Below are 16,617 nucleotides of genomic sequence, written 5' to 3' on the forward strand. Positions count from 1 at the left end.
AGCTACCATTAATAAAGAACAGATGAAACTCTTCACGGCTAAGTAAACATGCAGTTGTTACACAAATCACTAAAATGCATAAGCAAGTTCCAACAGCAAAAACCAAAACACATGATATGATAAAATGTAGCTACCAGATGTACAGAGCAGTGGAGAGGAGATTAAGCTTCCTCAGCCCCTTCCAATTAGCAAGGCCAGCTATAATGGATGTGCTCCACGTCCTGTGATGCAGTACCAGGCATACAAGCCAACCCTCGTAAGCCCCCCCATCTACCCCATGACTACAGCACTTCCGCTTTGCATGATCACATAAGGCTTTTCTTTAAGTTTTCTGTCCTTTTAATCAGTTTCTTAAGAACACTTTCATTTAATTATTGCCTTTGGTGTTTGTGGAGTTTTGTAGACTGTAGAGGTTATACTCCACTTGGTTAATACTGAGCATATGACGTTTCTTACCTCCAATATTCTGGATAATTATTGTAGTTGCAACAAGGACCTATAAAAAAAAAATTATTTCTTTAGAAAGGGTAAGGATAACTAAAATCGTATGTCTATAGCAGTCATAAAACACATATGTATTATCTTAAACAGACCAGATGTAGAAGTGATAACTAGTACTGAAAGGAAGGGCATCTTCTCTTTACTGAAGAGTTTAACACATGGAAACCAACGCAACCTAAAATGAATGTAAAAACAAAAAACCTCCCTTAAAATATCACTCTTTCATTCTGAGATGATGAAACAAGAGAAGTTATAGAGTGAAGCGTGTTCTTCAGAAGATGAGGTTTTTTAAATCACTGAAAACATGTACGTGCATTCTAATTGACATCAGGTGAGTACAAATAAGAACGATCGTTCACCCCTGAGAAGACAATCAGACAGCAGAGATTTGTACAAGCTACTTCCTCACTCCAAAAACCTGAATATTTTTAACTATCATGAATATCATTATTCTTTTAAACTTGTAAACTAGATAAGACTTTTCTTTAGCATTTGTGATTATTCATACTGGACTGATATGGAAGTAGAAATGATCACAGGTTATTAAAATATTTGTCTGTTAATACTTCAAAGTATTAACTTCCAACCGAAAAAACCCTGAAAGCATCTAAAGTTTTCCCAGCATTTTCTTTTCAGTTCAGTTCTAAAACAGTATGATCACCTAGTACAGTTTTCCTTTTTACCCACTGCTCTTCTTCATGTAGCATGACCTTCCTACATGAGTGCTAGCATTAAGTCAACTTGGAAAAAATTAAGCCACAGTTATGAGAAGAAAAATAAATTTGTACTTTTGAATAAAATCCAAATGTAGAGTTGCCATTTTTTCAATTGATCAGCTAGAAAATCATATCAGATTTTAAATGAATTCAAAGTCAGTTCAAAAGTCACCAGATGAAAGGGTAAAAAAAAAAAAAGAAGAAAAAAAAGGTATGGTATCTTGGAATTTGCCATAGATGGAAACAAATACTTCATGCCTTTGGAAAGGGAGAATCAGCATCTTTCAATAGCAGAAATCTCAGACAAATATATTTGACAGGAAAACACCATAAGATTGGATAGCTGCTCTACTTCAAGAGCAGTTAACCAGTAGTTTACTGTCAACCTAAGATGCCAGTTCCAGCAAGATCCTACAGCGCTCTGTCTGTATCATTAGCAAATGTCTCAGGAGAGAGCAAGTACTACTTGAAAAAAGGAAAAAAAAAAAAAAGCCATCTGTGCCTCACGGAAGCAAGGAGCATTCAGGGACAGGATTAGAATTCAGAATGGTTGTGGTAAATTAGCAAAGTCTAAAAGTCAACAAGATCAGCAGACCTCAAATATATGACTTAGAGTTATTAGATTGCAAATAGCAAAAATAGTCTGAGATGATATAATCAGTAGCATGAAGCACTCACAGCAAATCTTGTTTTGGGATGTAGTACCAGCCATGTTCTACCTAAAATATAGGTAATAATTACATTTCTTGACACTGTCAAGTTATCAGCCAGCTTACTGTATTCCATCTTGCAGGCAAGTTTTAAGAAAAGTGTATAAATATCAAGGATACTTCAAGAGAGAAAGATAAGTGTTCCAGAAAACATCAGTTCATCAGGAAAGCTTGGTGAACTTTGGTTAATTATTTAAATCAAAACAACAGCTTCCCAACCTACAAACGTTCCGGTGCTCTCCATGAACAGTGAAAATAAAAGACCAGATGATTTTTAGCACAAGTTATTTAAACTGAAAATTATGAAAAGTGTATTACGGAGAATAAAAAAAAATTACTGATACTGACTACATAGTGAAGCTGTGAAATCCTTATTTAAGCTTTTAAATAACAGGTTAGACAAACAGCTGCCAAGAACGGTTTATGTATGTTTAGCCCTGCTTCAGAGCAAAGGCAGACTAAGTCACATTTTAGTATCTCCTTAAGCTCTACATTTCTATGACTTCTGCATCTAATGGCTTGTGGCTAATGTGTGCACAACAGCTCCTGGGAAAAATAATTTTATTTCATACCTTGCTAATATTAAGGTTTCTTATCTCTTGAGGTTGATGACATCTTAACTTTGATTGATAAATATTGATCCTCACAGACTACACTCCTATCTGCTTATTAATGCTAATGGAAGTCTTACAAACACCTAATAGCTCAGATCTAATTCTCAGTTACATTAAAACAGAAGAAATTAGACTCTAGTCAGTTAAGCAGAACTCGTTTTAAAAAAATTTACATTGTTTCAGTAAACCATTAAAATCATACTTGTGTGCGGTAAAATGTGCTTTTAGTACCGTGTAACTGAAATGCAGAGCATAGAAGTCATAATATTAAGTGTCTAGTATTCACAAGTAGTATTTCCTCTGCACCCAGTATTACTCGACAGCACTGTCTATCAGGAAACACAGATTCAGTACACACTGCTACAAAGGTATGGCTTACATGTTGATTACTCATATCAAAAATGGTTAGTTTGCTCATGGATTTCCTTTTTTTAAATCATGAGATAAAACAACAAGTAATAAACATTCAGCTGAAGAGTTTATTAAACAAAAGAAAAAAAAAATCAACATGCATTAAACATACTCTTATTTGTTCCTATTGTGGAAACACATGAAAGGCAAACACTGATCTTAGATCTCTATTAAATGCTAGAACACCAACAGTAAATCATTTACCTGCCTCTTAAGTTTACAGCAGAGGTACGATGGGACTGTAACAAACCTGAAACGGACTGCTAAGCCGACTTGACAACAATGCCAGTGAGCAAATATTTGTACATGCAACTAAAAAACGACCACACTGACAGGAAAGCAGCACAAAATCTTCCAATTAAGGAATGTCTGTTTTACAGTTAACTGAAGTTTGGGCTTCCACAGACTAGAAACGTCATGAAAAGCTTCAGGATGTAACAGATTTTTCACTGTACTAGGATGTCAGTAATTATACTGTGTATTTCATTTCTCTCTCTTTACTGTGCAGAGAACAGTTGTATACCAGAAGCATGAGACCAAAAAGAAAAATACACGGGTAAAAAAAATACTCACCTTTCCAGTTGATCCAAATGCAAACAGGCCAAGGTCTTCATAAGAAGTGACAGCTGTTAGTAAGGCAAAAAAAGCTAAAGTATTTCTAACTTCAAAATCACTTGAAAGCTCTAACTTTGCCTTTTTTCCCTTTTTAAATTAACATAACCCAGGACAGAATTAAGATAGTATTTTATAGTATTCTTTATTTACAAAAATCACTTTTATATACACCTGTACTCCTGCTACAAAATACAATTATATGCTCAACCATTCAGAGACTCTCCAGAAACTCAATTTAATATTAAAAATAATAATATTTTTAAAATTGTAACAACACATTAATGGCAAATTGCCTTCTCCCAAAGATTTTTGCAAGTGATACTATAAGTGAAGAATTCTGAAATTAGCCTCAACAATTAGATATAAGATATTCCCATATTTTACTTGTTAAAAGGGCACACTTTTTTTTTAAATGAAGACAACAGAGGATCAAATTTAATCTTTCTACGAATATAAACATCAATCACCATTTTGCCAGCTTTTAAAAACTCTGCACTATTTATTTTCAAGAGAGCTGAAGGTAAACACCTTCCTTGGTTGAAATCTATTATTAAAAAACCAAACCAAAACACACCAAAGCAAAAACAAAACAAAAATCCTGCCCTTACCTGCACCTGACTTACATAATCACATTAAAATTGCCTGTGGTTTCCTGTGTGCTTTTGTTGAGTTTTAGCTGAAGCTCACTTCTAATATTGCTGGTAACTCAAACCAATCCCTTCTCAGAAAGAAGGAAGTCATAGTAAAGTCTTTCATTGTTGCTCTGTATTTTGTTATTAGAAACTCAAGCGATATCAAAAAGATGAAAGTTTTCTGAGAAATACCACTCACTTTCTCAGCATATAATAAAACGGTCCGTGGTTGTAAATACCTCAAAAGGTAAAATTAATCTCAAACCCACATAATTTTACTGTCACAACACTTGCTTTCTCTTCCTTGGTTCCGCTTGGTTCACTACTGCTTCTACTCCTGTCACATCTTAATTTAGGGCCCAGCCCTGCAATTTGAGCTGCTGGGGGCAGCCCTTCACACCTGAGTGAAGTCCCACTGAAGTAAAAGAAACAAAACATGGGGGGGACAGGCGGTTCACAGGGATCAGATGATGAGACTGAAGCCTGCCCAACTGCCAACTGCCCAACCTTAGGTATTTTTTATTTCACTGAAGTTGTGCACACAATCAGATCAATGCCTCAAAGGGGAAAAAAAAAAAAAAACCAACCCAAAAAACTCCATTAATTTTCTCATATGATATCCTCAAGGGCGATGTTTCACATTCTGCTCTACTACTGACACCAACATGCTATGAAAAATAAATGAAACGACAAAATTAAATGAGCCTGTCAGCTCTCAGTATAAACCTGGACTAGTCTCTTACATCTGCCGTTGCACTGATACAAGTTTTATACAGATATAATTAAACAAGAAATATGTCTTACTAGATTTTACCCTATATTTTTCTGAGATTTCTATTTACAAAGTTGTTGATCACAAGAAAAAAAAATAGCATTTTAGAGGGCTATCTCTAACTGCATTAAAAAAAAAATATCAGTAAAATGTTAAACATATTTAGGAGAGAGTTGTTTCTACCACATGGGAACAAATACACAGCATGCACGTATGAGGAGTTACCAACAAAGAGAACAAAATTTTCCACACAATTCCAAAACAGGAATATGAAACCTTAGAATATTTTCTGCAGTAACTCTCTTTCTGTAAGCAATTTAGTCCTTTGAACACTGGGAAGCCCTAATACTTAATCACATTACTTCTGTAATTTCAAGAATACACAGAACAAAATATTAAGCACAATTGATATAAAGATAAACAAGTTCTGTCTGATTGACTTGATTTTTATTATGTTATTAACACTAAATGGAAATCATCCATTTAAATGGAAAATGAAATTGGCAAGTATAGTACAAGCAATACTCATGACTGACTCATAAAATGAAAAGAAAAAAAGCCACGAAACTTCAAAGTACATCGCACTTAAATTCCTCTGCTTTACAGAGTAAGCTCAGCCTTTGTCAGCCCAAACCCCAAAACAACCGTAGGTCGCACAGAATTAACACCAGGAGAAAACATTGACTAAACTAATCCAAATCTAACACTTGACACTTGGGAATATTTTTTTTGCTAAACCTTTTGGTCTACACAAATCATTTGATTTTGTTGAAGTCCAGACCAACGTAATTTAAAAATTGAAGACACTCCTTTATTTTTAAACTACAACTCAAATGCCTGTGTTTAATAAAGCCTGGTCTCTGTTTAAAATGGAATTAACATTAGAGCTTCCTTTTCAGAAGGTATTTATAGGTCAGCTCTTTCCTAGGATTACTTTTATGATTCGAATACCTGAATGATTAGTTTACAAACACTTTCAAAGGTTTTTATTATCCACCCTTTAAATTTTTCTAGCTCATTTTTTAATATAAAACTACTAAAATTTCTTTCCAAGTTCCTTGCCATGGATTAAGCTCAATACTGTAACATTGTTCACAAATGCACGTAGGTTTTAGAAAGAAAAACGTTCAATTATCTACTTTGGAAGCAAACGTGTACGTACACAGATTTTACTTTGTCAACGCATAACAGGTCGTATTTCTCACTTTTTAAAGACAATGTTTCAATGAAAAACTCAGAATGCTATCTAACATTTAATTACTTCAATAGTTTACAGGAATTATAGTAAATATAATCTGAGAGCAATCTTGTTTTAAAAAACAAACAAACTAACTAACTAACTAAAAAAACAAAACACAGAGGGCCGTAAATCCAGCAAATTTATCCAGACACAGTTCTGGTGCTAGTACCTGTCAACATTAGGTGATAACTAATTATTAACTGTAAAGTGCTAGTTTCAGAGAAGAGAAATACTTCATCCTGTCATTTCAGTGGTATTCCTTGCTTTCAGTTGTGTGCATTTAAAAAAATGCACTAATTATTAACTGTAAAGTGCTAGTTTCAGAGAAGAGAAATACTTCATCCTGTCATTTCAGTGGTATTCCTTGCTTTCAGTTGTGTGCATTTAAAAAAATGCTTTCTTGAGGTGGAATGTTGCCTTTGGACAACAACTGAGGAGTTAAACCATTCTTGTATATCAGGTCTCTAATTTCATAACATTGCAACTTTTCTTACTTCAAAAAGCTTAAATCCTTAGTTTTCCCCTCTTACCAGTAGTTCTTTTGCAAGGATCTCTTTAATTATTATTTTACCAGACAACAACATAATACCAATTAGTACCTATATAATACAGAACTTTTCAGCCTCAAATAAGAGGTAAACAAAGATAATAAAAAATTATCCCAAGTGCCCCCTTTTTTTGCTTGTGTATCTTTCTAGCTACTTATTTCACGTTCTGATTCCTTTCTAATAAGCAGAGGTCCAAGAGGAGAAAAAAATTACCAAAGACTTAGTCCCAAATCATCAAGCAGCCAGCAATATCAACCATAAAAGTAACCCTACCTCTGAAGAATATTTTTTAAGAATGTGTGAAGAAGATCACTCAACAGGTGAAGACAGGAGCAGCAGATCTAAGAAGAATCAGGAAGCAATCATCTGAGAGACCAAAGCTAGCTAGAGAAAACAAAGCCAAGAAGGAAAGAAACGGAAGCTTTCTCCCACCACCTTTGAAAAAGAGAGGAAAATAGATGAGAGGGAAACAATAACCAGGTGGCTGAAAGAGATGGAGACTTCCTGCTATAATGTGATCTTTGTGTACGAGAACTCAAGGAACTAGGCAGTTGTTTCAGTAACAATTAAAAGCAGCAAGAATTAAAACATTAGCAGATTAGATTGCAGGTACTAGAATCTACTGTTTGAACATTCTCAAAGTAATTTCTAAGGACTGCAATGTGACTTCTCGTTCGGTATCAAAAATGCTGTAAAAACCCACATCCATGAAGTGCCATGAGAATTATGATAATCCAGTATGATTACAAATCCTGAAAGGTATCAATTTCAAACCATAAACAAAATATATACTACAAGCAGAAGAACGAAAGTCTGCTATTTTATTGCTCTTAAGCCTTCACTGAAAGTGAAGTAGCGCGGTTCAGCCAGTACCAAAATAATTTTGCTGTAGAAATACAGGATCTATCTTTCTGGAAAGATGAGAGAGGTGTTTTGAAAACAAAATTAAAATTGAAAATCTAGAAACCAGTCAGTTTGGCATTGACTTTTCATAAGAAGTTTCAAAATCGTATTTTTAAATGGCAAACAGCAATCATTAAAAGCGTTAAATATTTCAACATCAGTGAATCAGACACGGCTATCTGTTAACATGCTGTTAATTGTAATAATTATACTGGGTCATGTCTTTGTGATATAGGTGAGGAAGTATTTCAGAGACCACTGTTAGATAAATCCTCTTCACTTACCAGTCTGAGTGCACATACTGAGCAGAAGAAATACAGAGTAAGAAGCAAGGCAGGCAATGATCAGCAGCAAAATACTAAAAAAATACAAAATATTCACAATTAAAGCACTTTTACAGTACAATGCACTTTCTAGCTTTAAGAATGCTGCTTTTGCAAGAAGTAAGCTATCACAAGACAAGATTTCCTCATTTTATGGCATGTATCTGCTGACTATGGTTCATACAGCCTCTGACCTTCCCAATACTTGCGAAGTTCCACTGCTTCTTACCCTGTTCACCAAAGCATATCACATACTATACAGGGTAAAGGCCTGATATATGAATTACAAAGAGGAATAAACATAGGAGTTTGTGTGTGTACATATACACAGACAAATATGTATCTTCTAATGAAGTGAATCTAATGCTTAGAAAATGGTAAAAGTGACAATTCTGGCAACTTTGGCCTCGTTATCCATAGGTTAGTACATAAAACAAGCAGAAGTGCAAACAAAAGCACAAGCTGATTCACATTTTTCAGATACGTAGCTGTCGTACTTCGGGAGGCCCATTTCTGGAACTAAAGGAGATAGCAGCTTTGAAACGTAAATATCAATCTATTAGAAGTAATGGCCAAGAAATTGCCACCATGTGGCAATTTAATGCAATGTCTGGGCAGTACTTACATTAGGCCAGATTTAAATGACTAAACTAAAGAGGAAAGATCTTATTCAACAATGCTGAAGAGCCCAAGCTATTTATTCCTTCCTCAGTTTTTGCACAGGAGTCTTAGTAATCAAGTTTTGTTCCATTTAAAACTACAAGCTGAGTTTAAAAATAAGTGTACGTAAAACCCAAAAACTTACCTAAACCCCATGATCCCTGTGTTGGCCATAGCATAGGATAAGCCAAGTATCCCACTTCCCATGATTGCATTCATTAAATTAAACACTGAGAAACCAAAGGAAGAGCCACGATTTGGAGGATTCTGTGAAAAGGGCAAAACAAAGTACAATTAGCGCGAGAGGTGTTTCCGTCTTTCAGAGGAGGGTGTTTAAGGGAGGGGGAGACAGTCAACTCTTCCTTCCGTAATCTAAATCAGAAAATCTCTTTTCTAAGACCACGCAAGCCCTCGTGCATACAAATAACACGATGCTGCCCCATAAGGATCTCACGGTGCCTACAACTTTTGCGTACGGTGACACCAGGGCGCAAAGAGCGATCCCTCCGTGCTGGCAACGGGGGCGAGGGGCAGAGCCGAGGGCAGCGCTCCCAAGAGCTCTGCAGCCAAAGCATCAAAGGGATCAGAAGCAGCGCCAGGACCAGTGTCCAGCCCCACAGGCCCAGCACTGCCCGCTGGCACTGCCCGCTGTCACCCCCCGGGAGCCGTTCTGCACAGCCCCGTCCACCCTCCGCCGAGCTGCACCGATCCGCCCAGCCTCGGAGCCCGAGTTCCCCCCGCCCGGGTCACGCTCCCCGAACTTCTCGAAACCAAGCACGGCCGTGGGCAGCCGCCCCCGCAGCCGCCCCCGCAGCCGCCCGACCCGGGAGCCGCCAAGCCGCGGGGACGGGACCGCCCTGACAGACACAGCACCCGGGGAAAGCACACACAGCAAAGCCGAGGGCGCCCAGCGGAGCGGGCCGGGGCAGCCCGCGGCCGCAGCCCCCGCAGGGCGCTCCCCTCAGAGCCGCCCCTCCCCACCGCCCAGCCGCCCCCTCACACGCACGCTGCCCGGCGGCAGCAGCAGGGCGGACTCCCCGTCCCCGTCCCCGTCCTCCTCCTCCTTCTCCTCCTCCTCCTCCTTCTCCAGCTGCTCGCGGGCGGACAGGTACCAGCCCCGCTCGGCCAGCAGCCGCCCGGCCCCCCGCGGCGGCGCCGCCATGGCACCCCGCGCCGCGCCGCCTCGCCTCTGAGGGGAGCGCCGCCGGGGGGCGGGGCCGCCGGGGAGGGGCGGAGCCTCCGCTCCAGCCCCGCCCTCCCCCTCGGCGCGGCCACACGAAGCGGCGCGCGCCGTGGCGTCACGGCCATGACGTGCCCGGGCGCCGGCGCGCGCGGCGGGGCTCGGCATGAGGTGAGGGCGGGGGGGGGCGCGGTAGCCATGGCGACGGCGCGGCCCCGGCTGCGGCCTGCGGGTGGGGTGTCCCCGCGTCGGCCTCGGCCCCCCCCGCCCCCGGCCGGGCCTGCACCCCTCCGGCCAGCGGCGGGCGGACCGGGCCGCGGTGGGCCTGAGCCGCGATGGGCCTGAGGTGGCGGCTGCCGGCGGGGCTCCCCTCGGGGAGGGGCGGTGACCCCAGCCCTGGCGAGGGTCCCTTCCCCGGGCGAGGCCTGGCCGGCCGCTCTCCGGGGGTCTCTGTGCGTGGTGCCCGGTGTTGGTGGTGGAGCTCGGGCCGGGCGGGGCGGGTAGCAGCCCTCCAGCAGCGCCCCTCGGCCCCCATTCGCCTCAGGTTACCGCGAGGGAAGAGCGGGGCAAACGGGGATCTTGGCTCTGAGGTGAAGGGCCGCTCTTTCCGTAGGCCCTGCTGGGAGGTGTTCGTCCTCTTGCGACAGCGTGGCTGCAGGGACCTCCAGCAGGGCCCGGCGTGGGGGATTCTGTCTGGCGGGCCTACCTAATGCCGAGTAGCCGGTGCGAACCAGGCCAGCAGTTTCCAGCTAGGGAGAAGGGGAATGCCTAAGAAAAACACTGGGATGCTCTGGCCTCTTGGATGAAATCTTTCTCCTCCGTAGCAGACTTGAAGAATGTAATGTTTATTTTTGAGTCAACAGGGAAAGGAGGTGTGCTTTGCCAAAAGCTTGGCGTAGGGAAATGAGCTGGCTGGGAGATGTGGGGAGTCCCAGCGAGAAGCTGGGATTTGTGAGGGAGGGAGGATGGGAGCGGGGCCAGCTTTGCTGGGGCTTGAGCACAGCTCCTTTTTGAAGAAGAGACTCCATGGCTTGTTACCCTGAAGGAGGGCAGCAGCCCTGTACGTCAGGGTGTAGATGTCTGAGGCAGGCTAGAGAACTGGTTTCCTTTCAGAGCTAGTTTGTGTCTCTCCTATCAACCCCCAGTCTTAAAGCAAACTTCCCAAGAAGTCAGGAGAAATGTCAGCCTCAAACACCACTTAAATCATTGGTTCCTGCCTAGGAGCAGCCGATGCAGAGTGAGAAAAGTCTGGCCCTTTTGGACTGTCTCTAGTGGGGGAAACCATTTAGAGAAGTGTAAAGCTACTTCTCAAGTCCCCAGCCTATGAATGAACTGTGGAGAGGGGTTCAGTCACTTGAACAGACATTACTAATGCTTCCCTGTACCTTTAGGGGAATTCTGCATTTAATTGATGGTCTTTCTGGCATGCAGCACATGGAGCTGCAAGTGTGTAACCCCTTACCACTGGGCTATAGGAGGCAGAAATTGCTGAAGAGTGATTATGACCACTGTTGCTAATAACTGTTTTCTAGCAACCACTGCTTGGTAATGAATTTCACCAGAGACAGAAGGGATCCAACAGTAGGATTGAGACAGTAGAATTTTTTCCATTTGGCTTACTGAGATTAATATCACATTTATTAGAACAAAGAGAGGTCATTGTATTTTGGCAGGGGGAATTATTTCACTGCTTAAAGTTAGTTAATGTTTAAGTCTAAAAATACGTTTGCAAAAGGACAGAAATTTGCAGTATATAATTCATAATAAAGAGCTTTACTAAACTATTGTGGATTGTTTGGAACAGATGGAAATTCTAGTTTAAGAGAACAGCAAATCCATGTGATTTGCAGCCTTTTTAATGGAATGATTACATAATGTCTATAAAACGAATAATTTCTCTTCTAGGACTTTATGGAGATTTGGATACTCTGCCAGACTACTGAAAACTAATCATTTTAGGACAGCTGCATCAAATACATCATTTCCAGCAGTTTGGATGCTATTGGCGCAATATTCTGGCAGAATACCTGGGCTCTTTGTAGTAGTAAAAAAAAATAGGTTTTTTACAATGCCTGAAACTGTGGAGGATAAAGCTAATCTAGAACTGTATTCGCCGCATCCTGAAGTGCGTGGGATGACCCTACTCAACAGAGAAGCTTTTAAAAGGACAGTTGTTGTTCCAGTTCTTAAAGTCAAGAAGGAAATTGTAAATACTTTGCTGAAGTCCCTCAAACATACAGTACTACAGCGTCCTGGTCTCAAGCGAGTGGTTGAGGATCCAGAAGATGAGGACAGTAGATTTGTTATTCTGGATCCTCATAAGATACCAGAATTCTCATTGGGAGAATCAGAGCAACAGGTATTAAAACAGCTTAATATTCATCCTGAGGTGTCCAAGTATAACTTGGAGCTGACTTACGAGAATTTCAAGTCAGAGGAGATCCTACGAGCAGTCCTTCCTGAAGGTCAGGATGTCACCTCTGGATTTAGCCGTGTTGGTCACATAGCTCATTTGAATCTTCGAGATCATCAGCTACCATACAGACATTTGATTGGTAGGTAAAACATCTCTTCTCAAAAAAGCAAGTCGTGTATTTTGTATGTTGTTAAAAAGGTATTGTAACAATTATTCTACTGATAAAGTATAACTTGCACAAAGAAAACTTTTGAGCGCTTTTCATTGCTTTATATATTGACTCCAGATAGCTTTGTGCTGATGCTGCGGCTGTGCATGGAAAGCATGGTTCCCCCCTCTTACAGCAACTGCAGTCTCATGTCACTGAGCATTGGGGCAGAGTGAAGTATGTGCCTTAGACAGATGTCACATCTGCAACCCTGAATCATTAGAGGAAGGTTGTTCTAATACGTGCTTACTTCTGTAAATGTAACTGTGAACAGCAGTGTTTGTATCTATCTCTTGTAGAACACGAAGAGGTTGTAGTCCCTTAAACAGAATGTCTTTTGCCCTCTCTTTCAGGCCAGGTTATAATTGACAAGAATCCAGGGATCACCTGTGTAGTGAATAAAACCAATATTATTGACAGCACATACAGAAATTTTCAAATGGAAGTGCTCGCTGGAGAGAGCAACCTGGTAACCAAGGTACAGGCTTTTCCCCTCTGTTGTTTTAAATTTAATATGCTAAAACCCAAAGACATCTATTGGAAAGATGTGATGAAGAGATGCGATGAAGACCATCCCTTTGCACAGTGCCCTTCCTGACACCCCTTGTAGAGTGTAGGAGTTGGCAGTTACTTCTGCATTTATTTGTCCTGGTCTGGCAAGAGCAAACTCACAACCGTAGGGATCATGACGATAAGTATTCTTTCAAGTTCACAGCCTAGACTTTAATGATACGTAAAAGCAGCTGAAGTAAAGGTTTCTTACAGAGATACTAATTACAAACTCGTAGTGGGGGGTGTTTCTCACTCTAAAGCCAAAATATTTAGTGGATTTGATCTAACAAAATACTGTTTCTTAATTTTGCCAAGCCTTGTACAGTGGCTGGTGCAGAACGTAAGACTGCGTTTTTAAATCTCACTGTTTTTGCAACATAGGCAAGATTTTGCCTATGCCTTTTTCTGTCGGCAGCAAGACAGACCTCATCTCTCCTCTGTTTTGACATTTTTCAGGTGTAAAGCACTATGTAACTGCCAAGTATTCTTCACGTAGGGGTTCTTGTCTTTAGCTGTAAACTTGGCTACAGGTTTGACCAAAAAAATATTTTCCGTGTTAGCAGTTTTATTCTTTTAGAAGAGAAAACATCAGATTACCAAATAGAAAAGTTGAATAGCTTGGTAGAACATCCTGTACATGCACGGAGAAGGCATTTGACTTGTCAAGGGAGAAGTGACAATCAAATACACTATGCAGATGGTATTAGCTCATTAAGCATACATCTAGCACACCGCTGAGCTGTGCACCGAGGAGTGCAGATATGCTCCAGTGTGCTTCTTGCTGGCAAAGCAGATGATGCTGTGATTTGGATCCGAAGTTGCTTTACTTCGGAGTCACACAATTCAAGTGTGGTGGTGCAAAGTATTACCTTGCATCCCACTCTCATCTGAATAAATGCTGTTTCTTTTTAGGTCTGTCCTTAAGAGAGTGGTCATCCCAAAGCTTGGGTTTGGATCAGTTTCCAGACTCTTGTCACCTTGAGAGATAAAATATGGTATTTTTTCATACTGCAGAATTGGCTCCCAATGGCTTTGAATTTGGCTGACTGCTGCCATTCTTGTGCTTTATCATTCTCAGACGCTAATTTACTATGTGGACTCTGCTAAGGAGGGCTTGAGGCATCTTACCAAGATCTGCTTTCAATAAAGGAGTTGTCAGCCAGCCACAAAGCTCTTGAAAAGCCTCAGATTGGTTTTTTTTTTAATGGCCATTTTAAGTTGCTGCTTTATTTCTACCTGGTGACTGAGCCAGGCATAAGCCAGCCCTCTGGATTGACAGCTGGAACATTCCTTACGGCTGTTTCTGATGAGTAGATCTGTTTATACAAGATTCATGCGTACTGCTAATGGGACAAATGTCAGTGTACGCATTACCTTTTGATAAAGCACCTTGTTTTTTAGCTGTCGTAATTACTGATAATGCTTAAACATGTCTGGAATTTACACACAGAGGCTTAACCAAATGTTCTGGACTTTCAGGTCAAAGAAAATAATATTGTGTATGAACTGGACTTTTCCAAAGTCTACTGGAACCCACGCCTTTCCACAGAACACAGCCGAATCGTTGAGCTTTTAAAGCCCGGTGATGTCCTTTTTGATGTCTTCGCTGGGATTGGACCTTTTGCTATTCCAGCAGCAAAGAAAAAGTGCCAGGTGTTTGCAAATGATCTCAATCCTGAATCCTATAACTGGCTTCTGCACAACTGCCAACTAAACAAAGTAGACAACAAAATAAAAGCGTTCAATATGGATGGCAGGGACTTCCTCCTGGGGCCAGTAAGAGAAGAACTAAGTAAGGAGCTCCCACTTCTGAAGGAACAGAAAACCTCTTTTCATATCGTCATGAATTTGCCAGCTTTGGCTATTGAATTTCTAGATGTTTTCAGGCATCTTTTGGTTGGAGAGCCGTGCAGCACCACTGGCCTTCCCATGGTGCACTGTTACGCTTTCTCCAAACATGACGACCCAGCCAAAGATATTCAAGAACGAGCTGAGGCTTCACTGGGAACCTCCTTGGATGGGCGCTGCTCTACTTACCTGGTTAGGAACGTTGCACCCAACAAGGAGATGCTGTGCATCAGTTTCCAGCTTCCAGCAGATGTGCTGTACAAGAGGCCCTGCCCTGATGAAGGTAAGGAACAAGCCTCCGACGTGGCGCTGGGATGTCAGGCTACACCTTTGGCTGTCTCAGGCTGGTCCCACCTTGTCAGGCCCGTGGGCCACTTCAGCCGTGTGACAGCGATTCCGTACTCGGGTGTGAGCGCGGAGGTAGCCGGCAGGACAGCGCGCCTGCACGTGTGCAGCAGCTGCAGGGCTTCACGCTCTCTCGGTGCCAGCGGTCCCTTCCTCTGATCCCAGCATGAGCCTCCACAGAAAAACTGGTGAGCTGGACAGGATCATCCCACAGGCCATAAACCAGACCTTTAAGCCTCCGATTGTGTGCTAGGGGAAGGTGGGGTATCCAAGGTCAAGCACGCGTTTGTGTGAGCTAAATACTCGAGAACTGGAGCTTCATTCTCACCCAGGGTAGAGTGGTATTCTTCCCAGTGACTGGTCCCAGTTCTGACCTTCTCCCTTATGCTTGCATGGACTCAGTTTAGGTCTGGAGTCACTACATCAGCAGGATCCAGTTCTGCACAATTTAATTGAGAAGTGGATATCCTTAGAGATCTTTAATGTTGGATTTGATCTTTATTTTTTTTTTTTATAATTGGTCATTTGTTCTTGAAGTGCTTGTAGAAGTTAGTTGGTGTCAGTGGTCTTGGGCTTTGCATTCCACGACAAGGGGGATGAGGGGAGAGGCTCTCAGTCTCCAGTTACATGAACTGGAGGAAAGGAGGTTTTGATAAAGCTTTAATGCCATGAGACTTATTTTTACGCTGTTGTGGGGCAGCACTGAGATGTAGGTCAAAATATAGCTCAGTACAGGGTTTCTGAAAGTCCTTTTTGGTGTCTAGTAAAGACCCCCCAGTGTTGCTGTAACAGTTTTCATTTGTGACTGTTAATCCTGATTTTAACTCTCATCTCTTCCTGTTACATCCCTTAAGTGTTACATGGCTTGTGGCTTAGTTCCATCTGTTTACGTTAAATAACTCACTTTTTCTAACCTTCTTCCAGCAAAACCAGCCTCTAAACGTCTGTGCACCAGCAGAGATCTTTCTGAAGAAAAGGTACCGAGTTGAAGACTAGAATTATGGTAACTACCTTGTTAGTTTGCGTAAAGTACACCTAGGTTACCTCTAGTTTACCCCTTGAATTATTCGAAGCGTACCTGTGTTACCCAGCTCAGGTTGCAGCTTTCCTTTGTGCACCTTGCTTCCTGCATTTACCTTTTTTTTTTTTTTTTTAATTGTGGGATCAAGAAGCAGATTGAAATTGTTGTTACTACCAAAAAAAATAAATCTTTGCTTTTTTGTAATAAATGTGTTTTGGTACTTTTCTGCTGTCTGTTGTTTCACGCCCCGTGATCATTCTGTGACACAGACTGGGCTGGTTTTCTGCTGTGTCATTTTGATAACGTGCGGTTTAGGGCGAAAACAGATTTTTTTTGTATTTTGTCGGGTCTGGCAAGATGACTTGTATAACCCTGGCACTGGATTCTCGTTGGCAAATGGTT

At 41.5% G+C, this 16,617-nt stretch overlaps 2 protein-coding genes across 3 annotated transcripts in view; one reads left to right on the plus strand and one right to left on the minus strand.

Moving 5' to 3' along the window:
• The window catches only part of SLC38A6 (solute carrier family 38 member 6), a 46,185-nt gene extending 36,368 nt beyond the window's left edge, over window positions 1-9,817 (minus strand). Inside the window, exons 1-5 of one of the 2 annotated variants that reach the window (XM_068400122.1) lie at window positions 9,652-9,817; window positions 8,791-8,912; window positions 7,947-8,020; window positions 3,526-3,578; window positions 457-496 (exon numbers count right to left, since the gene is read on the minus strand). In XM_068400122.1, coding sequence (XP_068256223.1) covers window positions 457-496; window positions 3,526-3,578; window positions 7,947-8,020; window positions 8,791-8,912; window positions 9,652-9,807 — 445 coding nt within the window. In that variant the 5' untranslated portion in view covers window positions 9,808-9,817. Of the gene's footprint in view, window positions 1-456; window positions 497-3,525; window positions 3,579-7,946; window positions 8,021-8,790; window positions 8,913-9,645 lie in introns of both variants that reach the window. The other variant, XM_068400121.1, reaches the window with a different exon arrangement.
• Window positions 9,818-9,918: 101 nt separating this feature from the next.
• Window positions 9,919-16,383, plus strand: TRMT5 (tRNA methyltransferase 5). Its single transcript, XM_068399386.1, has 5 exons — window positions 9,919-9,996; window positions 11,731-12,380; window positions 12,803-12,927; window positions 14,481-15,132; window positions 16,119-16,383. Exons 1-5 carry the CDS (start codon window positions 9,992-9,994, stop codon window positions 16,181-16,183), a joined length of 1,497 nt encoding a protein of 498 aa, XP_068255487.1. The 5' UTR covers window positions 9,919-9,991; the 3' UTR covers window positions 16,184-16,383.
• The last annotated feature ends 234 nt before the right edge of the window (window positions 16,384-16,617 follow it).

Source organism: Nyctibius grandis, chromosome 4 (genome assembly GCF_013368605.1).
Source record: "Nyctibius grandis isolate bNycGra1 chromosome 4, bNycGra1.pri, whole genome shotgun sequence".
In the NCBI taxonomy this organism is placed as follows: domain Eukaryota; kingdom Metazoa; phylum Chordata; class Aves; order Nyctibiiformes; family Nyctibiidae; genus Nyctibius; species Nyctibius grandis.